Source organism: Tympanuchus pallidicinctus, unplaced genomic scaffold (assembly GCF_026119805.1).
Source record: "Tympanuchus pallidicinctus isolate F22 unplaced genomic scaffold, pur_lepc_1.0 scaffold4, whole genome shotgun sequence".
Lineage (NCBI taxonomy): Eukaryota > Metazoa > Chordata > Aves > Galliformes > Phasianidae > Tympanuchus > Tympanuchus pallidicinctus.
In genome coordinates this window covers 16,063,243-16,082,978 of record NW_026294758.1, presented here as the reverse complement: position 1 = coordinate 16,082,978, position 19,736 = coordinate 16,063,243, and the positions used below count along the sequence as shown (strand labels likewise).

The following is a 19,736-nucleotide window of genomic DNA, read 5'->3' as shown; positions in this document are numbered from 1 at the left end:
TTGTTTGTCACAGCGCTTATAGTGAGGTGGCAGCACTCCGGCGCCGTCATTGTGAGCGGAGCGCAGCGCCGGGCAGCCGAGCGCTCTGAGCGCTGCGGAGCGCCGGCATCCGCGGCAGGGCCGGGGCCGCCCCAGCCCGCCCGCTCTAGCTCCCCATGCAGGGGCTGTAGGTCGGCTCGGTCGGTGTGCGGCGAGGGTCGCTTTTTGCGTTAGGTTTTTTGTTTCCCCCCCTCTCTTTTTTTGTTTTTGTTTTTTTTTTCCTTTTTCCGCTTTCTTACAGGCTTTTTGTTTGTTTGTTTCGTTTTTTTCCTACGCTTTTGCTATAAATCATGGTGCTGGGGAAGGTGAAGAGTTTGACAATAAGCTTTGACTGTCTCAATGACAGCAATGTCCCCGTCTACTCCAGCGGGGACACGGTCTCAGGAAGGGTCAATTTAGAAGTGACGGGGGAGATCAGAGTGAAATCGCTCAAAATCCACGCGCGCGGGCACGCCAAGGTGCGCTGGACCGAGTCGAGGAACGCCGGCTCCAACACTGCCTACACGCAGAACTACACGGAGGAGGTGGAGTACTTCAACCACAAGGACGTCCTCATCGGCCACGAGAGAGGTGAGCCTGGCGGCGTGGCTCAGGGGATCTCGCGGCTTTTGGGGGTGCTTTTCTGGTTGTGACCGGTTTTGTGTCACCTGCGGGGGCAGCCGGGGCGCCGCGAGGACGAGAGCCATGGGGGGGTGCGGGGGAGCGCCGTGTAGAGCAGCCCGGCGAGGAGCGGAGCCCCGTGTCGGCCGGCCGAGGGCTGCGTTCCGCCGAGCCTGGTCCGCTGACAGGCGGTAACCCTGCGGCCGATGATGCGACGGTTTGCACCGTCGGGCCGCCCTTCCCGCACACACGCTCCACTTTGGCCCCGCTGCCCGCTCCTGCCCTTTCCTGCGCCCCCCCCCCCCCCCGCCGCAGCCCCCTCCCCGGGCCCCGTGTCGCCCTCCCCACGCCCGCATCGCGGCGGTCCGGCGGACTCGGCTCTTGTTTTTGCGAAGTTTCCACCCTTTGTTAGAAGCGGTTCAATCCTGTTTGGGACCGGTCCTGGGCAGAGGGGGGGGGGGTGCTCCCGCTCGGCGCCGCAGATTGGCTGCGCGCGTCAGGTGGTGGCGATGACTTAATTCCTAGCACAGGAAAATAATGTTAAAACTGGTTATGTAATTCGGGGCCGCTCGCTTTTTTTTTTTTCTCTTCCCCTTTTCTCCTTCAACGTGCTGCATACCTACCGCATTGTGCGGTGCACGGAGGGAGTGCTCCCCTTTTCTTCGGGGATTTTCGATGAGTTTCTCCTCAGGCTGTGTTGCCTTTCGCCGTTTTTTAAACATCTATCGATGTTACCGAACTCGGGGCTCGGAACTCGGCTGCGTTTGAACATCGCTATTCCACGCAACCGGCTCACCCCGAGCTGTTTCTTCACAAACAGTTACCCCGCACCGAAGTCCCTGGGGGTGACCGCAGCCCGATACTGTGCCCGTGCGTCTCTGCGGCCGCGCGGAGAGCAGAGCCCGGACGATGGCGAGGTGGCCCGGCAGTTCTGAGCGGGCAGCCCCAGGTTCGGGCGATGCCCGGCGCCGCGCGGCCCCGCGGCCGAGTTTCAATGACTGCCTCGCCCCGCAGCTGGCGGCCGAAGCCACGCCCCCTTGCGCCTCCGATTGGCCGGCCGCGGTTTGTTGGCCTGTTGCTAAGGCGATGCCAGCCGCTGATTGGCCGCCACGACGAGGGCGCGGGTCCCTTCGCCCGCAGCCGGCTTGCGGCGGGGGACGAGAGGCCGCGGGTCCGAGCAACCCCGGGGATAGGGCACAGCGGCCGCGGGGGGGTTCGGTGCCTTCCCCACTGTTCGGGCTTCGCTTCCGCCCCCCTCTTCGCTCCTCCCTTCCCCGACCGCCGCCCGAGGGTCCAGCGCTGCGTCTCGGCACGTAGCGGGGCGGCCGGCGGGGCGAGCAGGACGCGGGCGGCTCCTTTCCCCCCTCCTTCCTCGCCCCCGCCTCCCCTCCTCCTCCGTGGGCGGCGAGCGGAGCTGCCGAGCGACTGCGGCGAGTGTAATGTATACTGTATGTATATGCGCGGCTGGCTGGGATCTGCTCGCGCCGGTTTAGGCCGGTCCTCTCCTGCTCCAGCCGGGCCGCTGATTGACAGCTCAGCACTTGTTTACCACAGCTTCGCCGCGGCCGCCCGGCTCGGCGGGACTGCTGAGCTGGCAGGACAGGGCTGGGGCGGTGTGCGGGGCAAAAGCGTGCGGTAAAACAATAAAACGAGGCGGAAGCCGCTGGCAGCCGTCGCATCACTCCCTCGGAGCGCTTTCCTCAGTCTCCTTCAGTCGCGGCGAGCTGGAGGTGCGTTTATGTGAATGCCTCCCTGCCTGTTTTTCACTATTCTGTTACATTTTAAGCGGTTTTTTTTTTTTTTTTTTCCAAGATTACTTTCACACCCCTGGGTTTACTGAGTATTGCCACGTGCCTGTTTCTTTGCCACACCGTGTCTTTGTAAGACAGTGGGAGCCTAAAATCTCCCTCCTGTCTCTATTGGTGCCTCCAGCTGCTGGCAATAAGCGGGTGTCCCCAGACCATCGCGATGCCTGTCGCTGTCCCAGCCCTCCTGGGTGGGTAGGAGGTGCTCTTGGCTGTTTTTCTCCCAACTTCAGATTTTGATGGAGTCAGCATTTTTTCATTGTTTGATGGTAATGATACCCGAATAAGCCACAAAGCAGTACAAGAGATGTTCACCTTTATCCTTCCATATGTGCTCTTTGGACATCTCTCTTTTGTGATCAATTCCTGGATGCTGGTGCCAGGCAGTGTTTTTTTTTTTCACCCCCCCCCCCCCCCCCCCCCCCAAAAAAAAAAAAAAAAATTACTAAATGTATTCTATGCACCAGACTTGCCTCTGGGTGTAAGATAACTTATTGTTGTTAAAGATGCCTGTATTTCATATTATGTTTCATATGAGAATCATTGTGGGAAATCAGATCAGTTTCCATCACTGATCTTTCTGGCAGGCTTTGGTACGGCAGGGGTGATGGCTGTGACAGTGTTGAGAGGCAGGATTATGAATTAAAGCAAATTTCTGCTTCCAGGTAAACCTGGAAGGTTATACACACCTTGTGTTCAGTAGCTCCTGGGACACTGTTTAAAGCACCACAATGAGTTTGCTAATCCCTTTTATTTTGCAGTTTATGTCTATGTGATAACATTTTGCTCTGTAAAATGAGTGCCAGTGAAATAGCATTTTGGGTTTTTGCCTCCTAGATGATGACAACTCCGAGGAAGGCCTTCACACGATCCCTTCAGGAAGGCACGAATATGCATTCAGCTTTGAGCTTCCACAGACGTAAGTGCCTACTTGTACCACGCTAGTGGGGCAGTGCGATGCCTGCAGACACGCCTGCTTTGGGTGGAGGGGAAACCTTTTCAATGGTGGCAGGAATTGTGCTGCAGCATGCAGCAGAGGACATCATCTCCTTCGGCTGAAGAGGTTGCTTTCAAACTTCACAAAATGGTAGCAATGTTTCTGCCCGGTGGCTCACTCACTCTTGTCTAAGCTGTACTGACTGGCTATGCCTTTTGATATTTTAACTCCTCCCAGGAGAAGTGAAGTTTAACTGGCTTGAGTCCTGTAGAGTGGCTGGAATAACTTCTAGCTTAACCGATAGAGCCTTGCAGACCAGCATAACTGGTGATAAGACCTCAGCTTGCTTATCTAGACTCAGTCTGGAACAGAAGCGAGTATTTTAGTTAACAATAAAAGTGGAGATTGTTCCAGATTAAATGGAATGTGTCTTCTCAAGCTGGCCTCTGTACAAAAAGGCTGGATGGAAATAAGCAGATAAATGAGTGGATGAACTGAGAAATATTCCCATAATTCATCTCACTTGTCTCAGAAAGCAGAAGAAAGTAAGAGGGAGAGCTAAAATACAAATTCCAATAATACAAAATGCAGAGGGATAGTGACAGTCCAAAAACAGATGAAAAAAGGGAGAGGAAGGAACCTTTGCTTGTAAAATTCAAGCAGTGAAGTCAGTAAAGTTGGATAAATTTGGCAGACTGTTGCATGAAATAGCTAAGTAGCTAATACTAAAGCTGGCAAACCATCTGTTTATATTAGAGGTGCTGGCTTTAATAGAACCTGCAGGTCATAACCACTTCATGGGTCAGTATAAGACGCGAACAGCACAGAACTTCACGGTAGATAGTTGCTGGTGTGCTGTGTATGTGGAGATCATCAGAGGTAACTTGTCATTCTGTGAAAATTTCTACTACAAAAAGTAAAAATGATAGCTTTTATCTTCCCTTGATTTGGAAGGGATGAAAAAGCAGGAAAATATATCTGTGTGAAATATTTCGTATGAAATTGAAGTACCACAACCAGTGATTAGAACAAGTTGTTTAACCTGAAAAAACAGTTATGCAACCAGCTTCTGATAACACTGAAAAAACAATGGGCTGGTATTAAAACCTAAAGGCCTGGAGTTGGGCACCTATTTACCCTTTCTTGTGATTTCCTATCAATGGGACATGTCCAAAGTTAATTAAGAAAAAATAAATAAATAAATAATTGAGCAACAGTAGAAAGAAGGAAAACACTGAGGGGCTTTCTTGATATTGGTTTTGGGGATTTTTTTGCCCTGCAGAATATGAGACAGGATTGATCACTGAATACTAGACTAGAAGTGTTTCAGAAATATAAACAAATGCCATATCTGTAACTGACAAAGAATCGTTTAAGTACTAGAATGGCTCATAGTGCTCCCGGTAGAAAATACAGAATGTTCTCACATTTATTTATTCAAAATGTAAATACAAAAATTTTTGTTTTTAAAAAAAAAAAAAAAAAAAAAAAGAGCACTGCTACTTAGAGATAAATGGAATTCTGTTATATTAAAAGCAAAGGTGAAAGGTCTGGAGATTCTTCCAGAGTTTTTCTCCAAATCTCTTAAACGAATTTAATTAGTCTTTTAAAAGTTAAACGAATTTAATTAGTCTTTTAAAAGTTCAGAGAGCAGTAGTCCTGATAATTCTGCATGTGTGTTCATATAATATATAAACAAAGATGTGCATGTATTTTGTATGCAGTATAAACTTTATTAAACTGCTCTTATTGGAGTAGATGAGAACTGGAAGGTACTTCTGATAAACTCTCTCTAAAATCAGAACCGTCATTTGAAATACATACTTAAAATTATGCAAACTACTGTGTTCAGTAACAGCTAAAAGAAGACTCTGAGATAGTAGCCAAGCAAACAACAAACAATTACTTCAAAATACAGTATTCAAACCAGTTGATACTGTTACTAATTTTAAATTGGTAGTCTTAATGCAGCCTTAAAAGGGCATGGTGGATGTGAAAGCGGCCTCTTGAGTTTAAAGGAAATGTGAACTCTGTGGCATTTACTAGTATAATTCTTAAATTGATTCTTAAAATCGATACAAAACTAAAATAGGGTGAATTGGAGATGATTTTTTCTCCCATCTTTAATTTTGAATTTTGCTCAGATATGGAAACTTTGCAAATAAGTTACGCTTCATTAAGTACTACAGTGCATTAAAGGTGGAATTCTACATACTAATCCCTGATCTGATTATATCATTATTATAAAGAGTGAGAAAGATTTTACTCAGTTTTGACCTTTGTGTCCTGCACAGACCACTTGCTACCTCATTCGAAGGCAGACATGGCAGTGTGCGCTATTGGGTGAAAGCCGAATTGCATAGGCCTTGGCTTCTACCAGTAAAATTAAAGAAGGAATTTACAGTCTTTGAACATATAGATATCAACACTCCTTCATTACTGGTAAGAATTGACAAAATTACTCATTCTTTTTTTCTGACATAAAAATAAGTAAAATACAAGAAAGAATATCAACATTGAATTTTATCTAATACCTATTTACTGTTTTTTTAATGACAGCTGATCTTTTAAGTATTATATCAGTTTGGCAACTCTTTCATTACTGCTGTTTTGATGTTATTCTGTTCCTGGAGTTGCTTCATTTTTAAGATATGTAAGATACCTTTGTCAATTTAAAATTAATACTATGAAATTGTAATTTTTCTTTAAAAAGGAAAATTTTTGCTGACTGTTCCTCTTCAGTTTTGAATCATTATGGAAGGAACAGTATAACTTTAAAGAACGTTTTAGTGAGAGACTGCTAACTTAAAAATGCAAAGTGAAAAATGTACTGGCATGCGTAATTTCCATATGGATGGTTTTCTACCAATGGGGAGAAATTATCACAATTCTATACCATCTTTTTCAGAAATGTCATTTTTATTAAAATCTTAATATCGCAACCGCTTCCAGTAAGGAGCTGATTCCAATTTGGCTTAAAATTTCTCTTTTTTTTTTTTTTTTTTTTCCCCCCCTTTTCTCATACTAATTGATGGGAGGGGAAAAAAATGAAGTCCATTGAAATAGGTTTCTTGTGTGTATGAGTGAAAAACCAGATTTGCAGAACAACATCGGCCTTGCGCAAACTCCATTAAAATCAAAGGACTCCCGTTTGACTTTAATGGGCTTTGGATCAAATCCGAAATCCTGATACCATGTAAATGAAGTCTGTTTATTATAGATGAGACAGTATTGTTCAAAAACTGAGAAAATCAGAAGAGTTAAGGTTATGGTACTTTAGCTCAGTTAATGTTTCTGAAATGCTGTGTAATGGGAAGTTGGAAGACCTTCCAGTAGGAAGCTTTGCCAACAATTTGCTGGTTTATGTAGGCTATAAGGTATGTGTCTTTCGAGATACATAGTCTCTTTCACAGTCACACACTGTTTTAAAAATGACAGTAGTTTGGAGGGTGGCAGAAAAAAATTGTCAAAAGAGCAGTGAAATAGGACATGCTGTGTATCTGTACAGCATCATTTAAATTGCATGATGGTTTTTTATTACAAATGAAACAGACTTTGCTTGTCAAAATAAGTAACAGTAAATACATAACAGAAATAATCTTGAGGTATTGATTAAAATATATGAGCACGTTCACTGAACTCTTAACTAAACTGCCTTTCTTGTTCTTTTTTTTTGCAGTCACCCCAAGCAGGCACAAAAGAAAAGACTCTCTGTTGTTGGTTTTGTACCTCAGGCCCAATATCCTTAAGTGCCAAAATTGAAAGGAAGGGCTACACCCCAGGTATGTAACAGAAGTAATTATAGGAAGTGGTTTTGCTTCCCTTTTAAAACTACTTTCATATAAACAAAATACTAAAACTGCTCTTAGCATCTCAGTCTACTTTCAGCCATTGTCTCAGTGTATTGTTGAAGAGTGCTGGTTGTGTTTCCAGATTGTTGAAGAATGTTTGCTTCCATTTCAGTTATTCATTATTTTTTCTGGATTAGCTCATGCTGATCCTATTCCTTTTACTACCAGTGGATGTTTCTAAAGGTATAGCAGAGTCCAGAGCATTGTAACAATGTCAAGAAAATGGAAATTTGCTTACGCTGCTTAGTAAATTCCAGCATCACATTAAATTCTGTTTTGTTTCAGGTGAATCAATTCAGATCTTTGCTGAGATTGAAAACTGCTCTTCCCGTGTGGTGGTGCCAAAGGCAGCCATTTACCAAACACAGGCATTTTATGCCAAGGGAAAAATGAAGGAAGTCAAACAGCTTGTTGCCAACCTGCGTGGAGAATCTTTATCATCTGGGAAGACAGAAACCTGGAATGGAAAAGTGCTGAAAATTCCACCTGTTTCCCCTTCAATCCTTGACTGTAGTATAATCCGTGTGGAGTATTCACTGATGGTATGCTGGAGCATGTTTAGTTTCCATTGTCCTAAAAAATCCATAGCAAAGCTTTTTATGCTAGCTACAAAAAGAATGCATTTTCAAGTATTAGTATCCCAGCAGGTGTTTTGTAAGTGAATTTGACTTAAATCATATAGTTTCTTAAACAGCTGTGTTGTGTTATCTAAGCAAATATGTGATGAGTATAGATGACACTTGTGTGTAAGCTCATGTTAAGAAACCTGCTCATAAATTGAATTTGTCTCCTTAAAGACATGCACACTGAAACTGACAGTTACAAACAAGATCTTCATGGAGAATTTCATGGCAAAAAGAGTTATCAGATGAATTATTGACTCGTGTACATTGTAATCATATGTCTGTTTTTGTTTAGGTCTACGTTGATATTCCAGGAGCCATGGATTTATTCCTTAACTTACCACTGGTCATTGGTACCATTCCTCTACACCCATTTGGTAGCAGAACATCAAGTGTGAGCAGCCAGTGTAGCATGAACATGAATTGGCTTGGTCTGACACTGCCTGAAAGACCAGAAGGTAATTTGACAACACAAATCCTAACCAATTTGCTAGTTCTGTTGCTTTTAATTTTGTACGCATTATTCATTACTGTCATCTTAACAGATCCAGATTACATCCTTTAATAATGAAAGCCCCAGGAAGTCCCTTGTAGATGCTTTCTTGCCACCTGCTTGGGTTGGATCAGAATTCTTTTCCTCCTTAGCTTTCTCTCTGTAAAAAGTAGTTGTCGTCCAGCTATGTAGAAGTTGCTGAAGGCAATAACACAGGATTCTACTGTCCCTGTGCAGAAGTAATTCTCTTTCCAGTATCCTAATTGCATCCTTAGTTAAATGACATTGTAACTCGTAATAAAACCAGTTTCTGGTATTTTTTACCAGTCTTAACTAAAGTCTTAGTGAGGAGATGCTACTCTTGTCAAAGGAGAGTCTCCCTTAGCAAGGGATTAGCTCCTTTCTGTGTTCTCACATACATTGATAAGCACTGTTTTACTACTAAGTCATGCATTTCTGGAGTCAAAGGTTGCATTCAGTTCCTTCGTGCCTGTCTGTACAGAAATATTCAGTGTTTGGGTTGTGCTTTAAGTATGAGGATTTAAAGGGTGAGAAGCTAATTAAACTACAGTAAGCAGATGTTACTAAACTTGAGCATAATGTTAGAATAAAATAAAGCGACCTTTTCTTAGTCTGCCTTTTATATTCAACAATTGTTTTTGTCACTGCAGTCACTTATTTACCTGCTGATGCATCTTGGAATAATAAGTTTAATATTTCTCATGTTATGTATCCTGACATGCATAAGAACTGTTGTTCGAACTGCGTGTACCTTTTCCCTGCAGCACCTCCAAGCTATGCAGAAGTGGTCACAGAGGAACAGAGACAGTCCAGCCTGCCACCTATAGCTGCTTGTGATGACTTTGAGAGAGCAATGCAAGGACCATTATTTGCATACATCCAAGAATTCCGCTTTCTGCCTCCACCACTCTATTCAGAAGTAAGCACCTCAAACTAAATGAATCAACATATTCTCTTACTGAATCTGTATTCTGGAATATGTGAAGTGTCAGGAAAAAAAATACTAAGAAGTTGAACCAGCAATGAATAAGGCAGCTACTTTCTTTTTTCTTGTGAAGTTACCAATGACCTGTATCAATAATCTTCCACACCGTTTTCTCAGCATAGATTACATTCAGTGTCTTTTTGCCTGACTTGTGTAACCTTAAATTTGAACGTTGCCCTGTTGTTTTAACTTTTATCCTGTTTCCTTGCATTGGACAAAATTCTCATCAAGTCTCATGATTTCTAGAAATTCCCAAACTCTTGTTTGAAATGACAGCAACATGTTTTTATGTACATGTATACACACAGCCAGTTTAACAGCCTTACATATAGAATGCAGTATTTTCATATAATGATAGAAAATTTCAGTTGGAAGTGACCTTTAAGATCATGTAGCTCCAACCCGTTCTATAAGCAGGGACACATCCCACTAGACCAGGTTGCTCACAGTCCCATCCAGGCTGATCTTGAATGCTTCTAGTGGAGGAGCACCCACAATCTCTCCAGGCAGTCCGTGCCGGTGTCTCACCACCCTCACAGTAAAGAATTTCTTCCTAATACCCAGGCTAAGCCTATGCTCTTCCAGTTCAAAGCCTTTTCTGTTTGTCCTGCAGCTACATTCTAATGTTGCATTGTTCAGTGCAGCATTTTTATAGGCCCTATAGAGGCACAAAGTACTAATATTTTCCAACTGCTAAACAGGCAAAAAAAAGTTTAGAAATCTTTTCCACGTCTGATTCTGTGTATTCATAAATTCTGAAGCCTGACTGGGAAGGGGGGGGCGGAGGGGGAGGGGACAAAACTATTCTTTCTATGGTTCCTTAGAAGTTCTGATTGTATTTTTAGTACTGTAAAAGCCCATGATAGAACTTCCAAAGTTTCACTATTGTTTTTGAGGTAAAAGCAGTGATAGAGGACAAAAGAGTAGTGTCCTTTGGCTAATGCTTGCCTGAATGCATTTAGTTAAACAAAACAACAAAACAAAACAAAAAAAAAACAGCAGTATATGGCATGATGCACTTCTTCCCTTTTTTTTTTTTTTTTTTTTTTTTTTTTTTTTAACCTCTTGAAACAGTTCTGAGTGGGCAGAAGGCCATTTCTTTGGCGTGTGAGGCTTCTGTAAGAGCTGTTCTGCAGCTTAATTCTTAGTGCTGAAGTCCTGTTCATCTCAGGTACTGAAAGATTTAGGAAGGGACCTTCCTGCCTCACCTCCTCCCCATTGCCCACCCCCCCCCCCATTCCACCATTCCATTGGAGTACAGAATTTATTATTCTAATTACTAGTACTGATTACTGAATCTGGCATTCAAAGTTTTCTAGTAATTTCAGTAATCCCCTGTGGATTGAGGATGGGATGTTAACATTGTCTTCAAACTTCTGATACATTTTTTTTCTGTAGCAGGTTCTAAAATAACCTCAATTACTTTCTTCCTCTGTTTAGATTGATCCAAACCCAGATCAGCCTACAGATGACAGACCATCTTGCCCTTCTCGTTGAAGGAATCCGTAAAAAGCTGACTTGACTTGGGTTTTGAATCATACCTGCCATGTTGAAGGTCAAGGCGTTATAGTGGAGACACTTTAGAAGGAAGTGGTCTTGCTCTTGCCTGTATGGTGAATACATGAAAACAACCTGTGATTATGCTTTGAAGCCTACAATAACATTGTAGGACTGCTCCACTTGCTTGAAGACCTGAGCTTACCCTCTCCCCTCCCCTTTTTCTCATTTAAATACTGGCACATACTAGGAGCAGCCTTACTAACCTATGGTCATGTGTGTCAAAACACTCAAACCACATTGCAAGAGAGGGATGGCTTTCTCTTATGATTTTGAAGATTTGCACATGCTCATTGCTTATTTTGTGCGGTTCAGTGTCACTACAGCTTTTTCTCATTTATGCCGCACTGTTGTTACCCCCCCTTCCTTTCCCCACTTGTTTGTGGTCTGCACAAGAAGGAGCAAAAAAAAAAAAAAAAGCTTTGACAACAAAAAAAAAAAAAAGAAAAAAGCTGCGGACTTTGACAAATGCACTGACTCTTTCTTTTCTAATTTAATGTAGCCTGGACTTTACCTGCATATGCACATGCTCAGAATTGTCCTAGTAGGCTGGTCACGTATCACCTCTTCAGCTTGGATCCTGTTGTGGATTTATTTACAAACATCAAATGCCTTCAAGCCAATCCTTCTTGCTGTATGTTTTGCAGCCTACTGTAGTAGATAAGCAACATAATGGGGATATATTAGGGTTGGGGGATGGAGTGATAACAGAAGGAGACTAATAGACTTTGTCAAGATTGTATACCTTCTTGATTTCTTTAAGAGTTTGTTGCCTTTCTACTATTATCGCAAAGCAGCATTTTGTTACAGACTGCCTAAAAATCACTTAATCTCAGGTGAACTCATCACTTGCCAAACTGTTGAAATGCTATTTGTTTTGTTACGTTGCACTGTTTAGTTACTTCCTTGTTTTGTGTGTGTTTTGTTTTAGTTCTTTATTTGAGAGGGGGAGCTGCAATAGGGACATACACAAAAGTTATAAAAGCCACCCTCATTCCCTTTTTTCTTTCTACATTATGAAAAAGAGATGTTTCGAGTTGTGAAGCTTTAAAAAATAGAACTAATAAAGGCACAAGTGAAAGCAGCACCAGTAAACACCAGCTGAGCCTCAAAAGAATTCCAAAAGGAAATAGGCAATTGCTGTCCAGGATTCACAGGCAGAGAGATATTTCAACTAGTAGAGATGGGAAGAGAAAGTAAATTTATTTTTATACATAGTTACCTAATCACCAAAAATACTATATATTATGAGTCTCTAGTAGCAAGTGTATTTCAACTGCAGGAAAAGCTTGGACTATGCTGAGAGCTCAGTTTGTGCACTTTGTATTATCTTCAGGGTTTATGATACTGTATAGTAAGAATAGAACTATAATTAAAGTGGGGGAAGAAGATCAGTGTTACCAGCCATACATGGGTATTAGTTAGCTGAGAATTGCTTCAGTAGTTGCATTTTCTGTGGTACTCTCTCAAGAGCTTTAAAACAAAAGAGCCAGTTTCAGCACGTGTTCATTCAGAGTGCAAGAAATTATGCAGAGCACTCGCCCCTGATTCTACCCCTCGGAAGTAAAGAGTGCACTGGAGCCATTGTATCTGCTAACACAAATACCAGCACTTCCATGCCTAGAGATTTATAAAAGTCAGCTTCCCTTTTTGGAACTCGTGTAGCACAGACCATTAACAAAGGGACACGCTTTTGGTATTGACCACTTAAACGGATCGAGGACTAATCCATCATGTCTCTATTTCCTTGTGCAATAAAAGCTCAGATGGAAGGGGGATAGAGGAAGCTGGTGTTCTGCGTGGTGCTTGTTCTTAAAAATCTCTGCCTTCTTTTTTAAGGCTTCATGCATACGACACAACAGGCTTTTCCATAAGTGGCCTTTACGAGAACATGAAAGAAAATTCATGTTTCAAAAATGATGACAGGGTGATAACATATGAGTCGCGTTTTAAGTGATTCAGTTAAAAGTTTGGATTTTGAGCTAGAATACTGGACAAGAAGGAAACTGGGTGATGTCTTACGTTACTAGGCCAATTTTGTGAATGTCCCTTCTCTCTACCCTCTCCAAACAGACAAAAAAAGCTAAGGGGATCGTTGGCATAAAAGGGCATTTGGTGGTTTTACTTTTTTTTTCCTTTTTGTTGTTGTAACAGACTAGGGAACAATTTCTGATACACATAGCATTAAAGTTTTTACCACAGTAAAATGGAGAATTGCATATGAAGCAGGATTGACCAATATAGTAATTGACACGGCTTCACAGCCTTTGTGATTGGAATGAAAAATTCTGTAACTTTATAAAGTAAAAAAATTCTGTTTAAATTCTTAGTTTTTCAGAGGCATTACTCTTCCACAAGTATTGGTCAGTTCTCAGCATTATAAAACATGAGGTTCACAGTTATAGCCCAGTATTTTATATAGGATTCTGATCTGAATTAGGAAAAAGTAAGTAAAATCCAAACGTTAGAGAAACAAAGTGCAATATTAAATGTTTGCTTTATAGATTATATTCTATGGCTGTTTGTATTTTTCTTTTTTTTTTTTTCTTTTTTTTCTTAGTTTTGGTGCTGAATATGTTCTTGTAGACTCTGTTTTAAGAAAACAATATGTGGAAAACAGTTTAATTTTTTTCCTATTGCTCTTACTTGTGGAAAATAAACTTTTTTTAAAAAAAGACATCAGATGTCATCAGTGTAAGCCATATTATTTTCCGTGTGACCTAAATCATTTACTCAAACCCCGTTTGTAGGAAATTGCAGGTGTAAGTCCCATATATGTATGCTGTCAATACTGTCTGGTGGGCAGGGGGGAGGCAACGCACAGCCAGGTAGGGGTGGGAGGAAGTGAGGGGATTCTCTGTGAAGCTGTTACTTCACAGGTGGGTTTTGGCCACGCGGTTTGGTGAAATGGGGCCAGGAAGGCGCCTCCCGCTGTTCCCTTGACAGCCCGGTTTCCCCAAGTGCTGAAAATGGCCACCTGCTCTGAGCGCGCTGCCAGCGGTGGTTGAGTGCAGTATTACAGCTCCCAAGTGCCTGCTGTGGCATCCTGCTTCCGCATACCGCACACAGCTGAGCCCCGACAGACGGGATTATCGTCACCCGCCGGTATCGCCGGCTGGCCTGACCTAAGAGGAGGGTCATCGGGCTAGCTGGCGTGCGCTGCGCCTGCCGCGGGTGGGCAGGCGCTGAGGACCCGGCACTCGGGGTGCTGTGTCCCACGTTAAAGGTGCAGCTGCTGGTGGGGTCAGCCTGAGCATGTGATCCAACTCTTTGCTTCACTCCATGAAACGAGGAGTGTTGCAGAGCATTTCAAATTACTCGTGAATTTGTAAGTATCAGTGATGGAGACTGCAGGAAGACCTAGTTTGCTAGCTTTTTTGGTGGTTTTTTTTTTTGGTTGGTTGGTTGGTTGGTTGGGGTTTTTTTGTTTGTTTTTTTTTTTCTCCTCTATAATAACAGCATTAGACAAAAAAAAAAAAGACAAAAAAACAACCAAACCCAACAAATGTTATCACTTGGGACTCCATGAAATGATGGCAGTCATGGTGATGATTTAATACCAGGACAACCCTTTTTAGTTACTAATTTCTAAAGGCATGTAGCAGTGTTAGAAGTTAAATTAGCATCAGTGTCATTTAAGGGATACACGTCTAGCAGTTTCAGGCAGTGTTTTCTTCAACTCCCTTTATGCCAAAACTTCTTCTTAATTATTCTTTTAACGTTTAGAACTATTAAGAAGTTGGAAATTAACAAAGCTTTGTTCTTTGACGTCTGGATTTTTTTCAAAGCAAGCTTTTTTTTTAATTATTCTGAGTATCAAAATACTTGTGCATGCATACAGATCTGTTAAACCAAGATGAGACACTAATGGCCCTTCCATATCTGCTGTCCATGAAAATGTAAAGATTTCAAGCTGCAATTGTGCAAAACGGACCCTCTTTAGCAATCTGTACATACCACTTCCTAACCTCTCTTCTGGGCTTTGTAGCCAGGAGAAGGTGCTGGAATTTGCTCTGCATTACAGTTCTTCCACAGTTTTCCCTGTGACAGCAACTTAGGAAGAAGGCACATGGTCAGACAATGCTTTACCCGCCCTCCATATTATATCCTTGAAATAGGAAAATATTAATTAATTTCTTCTCCCAGAAGTCAGTCACTCCTGGACCTGCCCAGCTACAGCCTGCTATTTTTAGAGCTGGATCTCCTGAGCTAGCGGACACCAGGACAGAGCAGCAACTTCTGAGCTGAGGCCAGATGCAGCCATGAAACCTGAGTTGGACGGTGAACCTTTTCATTTAGTCCAGCTCACCAGGGAGGACTCAGAGCACAGAAGGATGAGGCGCTTTCAGTTTACTTCAGGCACCTCGGTATTGATGTCTGCATACTTGAGTGAAGAATGGGACATAGACAGCAAAGGTGAGAGCTTAAATATTGCATAAACTTCCAGCAATTTAGACTTTAAGAGGGAAAGAATGTAGATTTTTTTTTTAAAAAAAAAAAAGCTATACCCCCACCCAGGAAGTAATCTTAAAGGGCAAAGACAAGTATTAAGTGTTAATCCTTTTTTCACAGAAAACTGCAAAAATCTCTCTGGCATCACTGTGAGCAAGCAGTGAACCCAGCCATGAGCTCTCTGGTGTTTCATACTCTGTTCCTTCACCAAATGCTCACAGTCGAGGAGGCCAGGTTTTTTCTGACTTAATAAATTTTACTTCTGAAGTTTATTGGTGAATGTGATGTCAGTCAATATTTCACCAAAGACATGATTCTTCTGTTTTCAAAGAATATATGGTGGAAGTAGAGGAAAATGTCCCTGCAAATTCTAATACATTATTGTTTTTTGTTATGCAGTTGCCAAGTTCTAAGCAAGGCCTTGCTGTCACCAGTCTGCCTGGATTCAAAATGAAACTTTCCATTGTAGATGGATGGCTCAACAATGGTGAAGGCAAATTTGTCATGCTTGCCTACCAGCTAGCAAGCAGTATTTGATAAATCCTTCCATGGCTCTTCTAGCCCTGTTTTAGGAAAATATTTCTCCTAATATCCAACTTGAATCTCCTCTGGCACAACTTAAGGCCATTCCCTCTTGTCCTGTCACTGTTATCTAGGAGAACAGGGGGCCTGCCCCCACCTCACTACAACCTCCTTTCTGGCAGTTGTAGGGAGCAATAAGGTCTCCCCTGAGCCTCCTCTTCTCCAGACTGAGCCATCCCAGTTCCCTCAGCCACTCTTCGTAAGACTTGTGCTCCAGACTCTTCACAGCTTCATTGCCCTTCTCTGGATGTGCGCCAGGGCTTCAATGTCTTCTCTGCAGTGAGGGCGCAACACTCAACAGTGTACTAAAGGTGCAGCTGCACCAGAGCTGAGTACAGGAAGATAATTTACACCATTAAGGTGAAGACAGGAATGGCAGTGTTGTTGCTGTCTGTTGTGCTGTCATGCACAAGACACCATTACATGTGACAGGGCTGCGTTCCCCCAGAGCAATTCATGGTTCATCAGTTGCACTGCACAAGGGAACCCTCCCAAAGAAATGGAGAAAACAATCCTCTGCCCTGGCAGAACTAGAACAATGTAGTTTAAACTTCTAAATACAGCACTGCTTATTTTTCATCCAATTTTTCCCTCTTTTTCTCCCTTATAATTCAAATTAACTCAAAACCAGTAACAATCTTCCCTAACACGGTTGTCTTCTTTTTTCTGTATTTTATTCAAACTTTTCAGTGTCCCAAAATACCCTAGTTTGGTGCTTATCTTTGCGCCTATATCCTGCACCAACGGTACCACCAAACATAAAGCTCGGTTTCTTTAAACAAAAAACAAAACACCTTTTGCCTACCTTCTTTACTTGAAATGCCCATCCTAGAGTGCAGTGGAAAAGCATCGCACATTTTCTCCTCAAAACCATATTTTTATTGAAAAAATCCAGGACTGATGGATAGAAAGAAGATGTGAATTCTCATTAAAAAAAAAAAAAACGTTTTATTCACGATATGACCTCATCAATTGGCAGCAGCAATATGGTAATGAATCTAACATATTTCAACACTTTTACCCTGAAATAACTCAAAATAAAAGCAAATTAATTCACCTCAGTGGTGAATTTGTTGGAGGTGGAAAGCATATACTGGCTCAGTTGATGCTGGAGCATGCTGCAGCTATCTCATACCTTTCTACCTGGGAGATAACGTGTCGTAATACTGTGCTACAACAACATACACAATCCATAAGAAAAAAAAAAGAAAAATCAAATTAAGCTATAAATCGACTTACAAACATAGTTTTCACACAACTAACATATGGAAAGCCTATTCTAATGTAGGCTGTATTACCATATACTTGTGCTCATACTTTTTGTTTACAATCTGCAATTGGAAAGTCATTTTAAAACACATTCATTTATTTGGCATCTCTTTGGTGCTCTTCCATGTTTTTGCATGCCCTCATGCTAACAAGACTTCTGGCACTCCCAGAAGAACGGGAACAAATACACTTGAGAGCACGCTTGGAGCCGGCGCGCAGTGTGAGCAGCACGTCGCTCCCATTTATTTGCTGCTGCGAGCGGAGAGCGCAGCTCTGCTAACCTCCTCTCTTGGCAACCAGCTGATAAATACTAAATACTCCAAACAAATCATCTCTTTCTCCTTAGCTCACCAGGACCAGACCCAAAGGGGAAGGGAACAAAGCAGCACATGCAGTGAGAAGAAACCCAAGTTTTGCACTAGCAGTTCTGCCTGAAGCCTCCAACAATAAAGAACCCAGACGTCCCACCAGTGACAAACACAGGGATATCTTTAGCCCCATTGTGCAATCTGCAGTTCATAAGCACACCACTGCAGGAAAGTCCCTTGCAGAATGCCCCCAAAACTCTCTGGGGAACATCTTATATAGCAAAGCGCCCAGCACACTGCTTCGCCTCCATCACCTGTGCATGTACTCAGCAGGCCGGAGCTTCTTTGATTTATGCCATCTAGAAGCCTGTTTACTTACAGAATTCTTGCAAGTTCAAGAGAGGACACTTTGGACTTGGGCATGCTCTTGTGTTTTCCACCCTTATAAGAAGATGTTCTGGCTCTGCAGCTCATAGATCTTGCTAAATATGGTGACAGTTTTAATAAGGGGGTTCAAAATGCTGCTATGGGACTACATTCAGATGCTCGTACCCAGAACCTCCAGCTTCCTCCACCTCGGAGCGATGCTGCACAGCACAACTCACAGAGGGCAGCACAGGTATCTATCACATTCACTGCCTCTCACCTGCAAGTACATCCTTGACCAGTCCAGTACCGGCCGCCCTGGGGAGCAGCTGCAGAGGAAATCAGCTCACTCCTCCTACTATGATTCCTTTAAAAGGTGCTCCTGGCACCTGCTTTGATGCCAGGGGACACGGAACTGTGTCACTCTGTTCCCTGTGAGTGTCAGAGCCTGCCTGCTCCTGGCAGAGCCTCCAGAATTCACAGCTGACTCTGGTTATTTCTAGGAGTTGTTGCTCTCCAAAAGGAAAAAGCAAGGGTGGGGGAAGAAGATGGTTGCAATTATTTAAATAAATAGCATGTAAGCAACTGGTCTTATTAAAGAAACAAATAATAGGCCCAGGTTTTTCACATTTTATCTGCTTATATGGATAACAACAAACAAAATTGTACAAACTGTAAAGTGCCTCTTTAGCCTTTGCAGGGTTTATTAAGATTTGGATGGATGTCTTTATTTACTGCCTCACTTATTTATTTATTTAGCCTCCACTTGGATATACAGAGTACATGGAATAGGAAAAAAAGATCATTAGAAGGGTTTGGAGAGCATAGGCTGTGTTTACTGAGTTAAAAAGATAAAATTTCAACCATCCTGTGGATATACTTGTAGCTCTCTAATTTAGTTTCTTCTCACTCTAATTCACGATTGCTGAACTAGACTTCCAGGAAAGGAAATTTTTGGCTTTTCAAACCATCTTTATACCTGTGGAAGAAAAGCAGCAGGGGAGAGCTGCACTCCAACCACACCACAAGCACAAAGCAACCAGAAAAAGACTTTTCTGGGGTACTGGCCTATTGAGAACGTGGTGTGTTCCCCTGCACCAACATCTGAACAGTCGCTGGCGATATGCCTGGATATTCTGGATGTTGTGTCTGTCAAATAAATCAGCAGTCCATATGCAGAGCCTGGCAATTATGACATTCTGCTGGTGAATTTCAGTCCGTAAGCCAGTAGTTAGGACATGGTGAAACATAAATATTGTGGCTTTTAATCAAAGATGTTATTCTGGGCAGCTATGTTATTTAAAGGAAAAGTGAGGTATTTCAAAGTCTTTTTTTTTTTATTTTTTTTTAAGTGACTTAGAGAGGACCTCTGTCAAATTGCAGAAAAAAAAAATCAGTAACATGGCATTGACCCTCAAAATTTCATCTCCATTGAAGCACTGACAAAGAGGAAACGAACACAGAACATGTAAGACATTTAAGACATGTATAAATGGAGGTATTGAAATTTAGCCTGTTCCTTCTGAAGCAAAGGAACTGCAGCATCCTACCCAGCAGAATGTGCTGTGCAGGTAAGGCACAGTCCCTCACCAGACCACTCCATGCAGGTGACCTACTGACCAAGTGACATCTGGAGTTTCATTGCATGGCTGTTTTGGCTCAAATCTGAGGAGTCAGCAGCTAAAACTGCTGAAGGCTGTGTGAAGCTGGGCAGCAACACAGTCCCAGTGTGCCCACGACTGGTCCTTACCATAGCACATCCCATTCCCTTGTCAGCTCATGACATCGTTGATGCTGATTTAGAACCCAAGATCCATCTATGTTGGAAATATCCTTGAGATCATCACA

General features: G+C 42.6%; 1 protein-coding gene across 1 annotated transcript; it reads left to right on the top strand.

Annotated features, from left to right (window-relative positions):
* The first annotated feature begins 45 nt into the window (after window positions 1-45).
* Window positions 46-13,588, top strand: ARRDC3 (arrestin domain containing 3). Its single transcript, XM_052700826.1, has 8 exons — window positions 46-609; window positions 3,282-3,363; window positions 5,676-5,823; window positions 7,061-7,163; window positions 7,518-7,774; window positions 8,151-8,313; window positions 9,134-9,288; window positions 10,795-13,588. Exons 1-8 carry the CDS (start codon window positions 330-332, stop codon window positions 10,849-10,851), a joined length of 1,245 nt encoding a protein of 414 aa, XP_052556786.1. The 5' UTR covers window positions 46-329; the 3' UTR covers window positions 10,852-13,588.
* Window positions 13,589-19,736: the final 6,148 nt, after the last annotated feature.

Coding starts and splice junctions, on each gene's coding strand:
- ARRDC3 (XM_052700826.1), top strand. CDS start 330: ATGGTGCTGGGGAAGGTGAAGAGTTTGACAATAAGCTTTGACTGTCTC. Junction 7,775..8,150: donor GTGTGGAGTATTCACTGATG/GTATGCTGGAGC, acceptor GTTTTTGTTTAG/GTCTACGTTGATATTCCAGG. Junction 9,289..10,794: donor CTCCACCACTCTATTCAGAA/GTAAGCACCTCA, acceptor TCCTCTGTTTAG/ATTGATCCAAACCCAGATCA.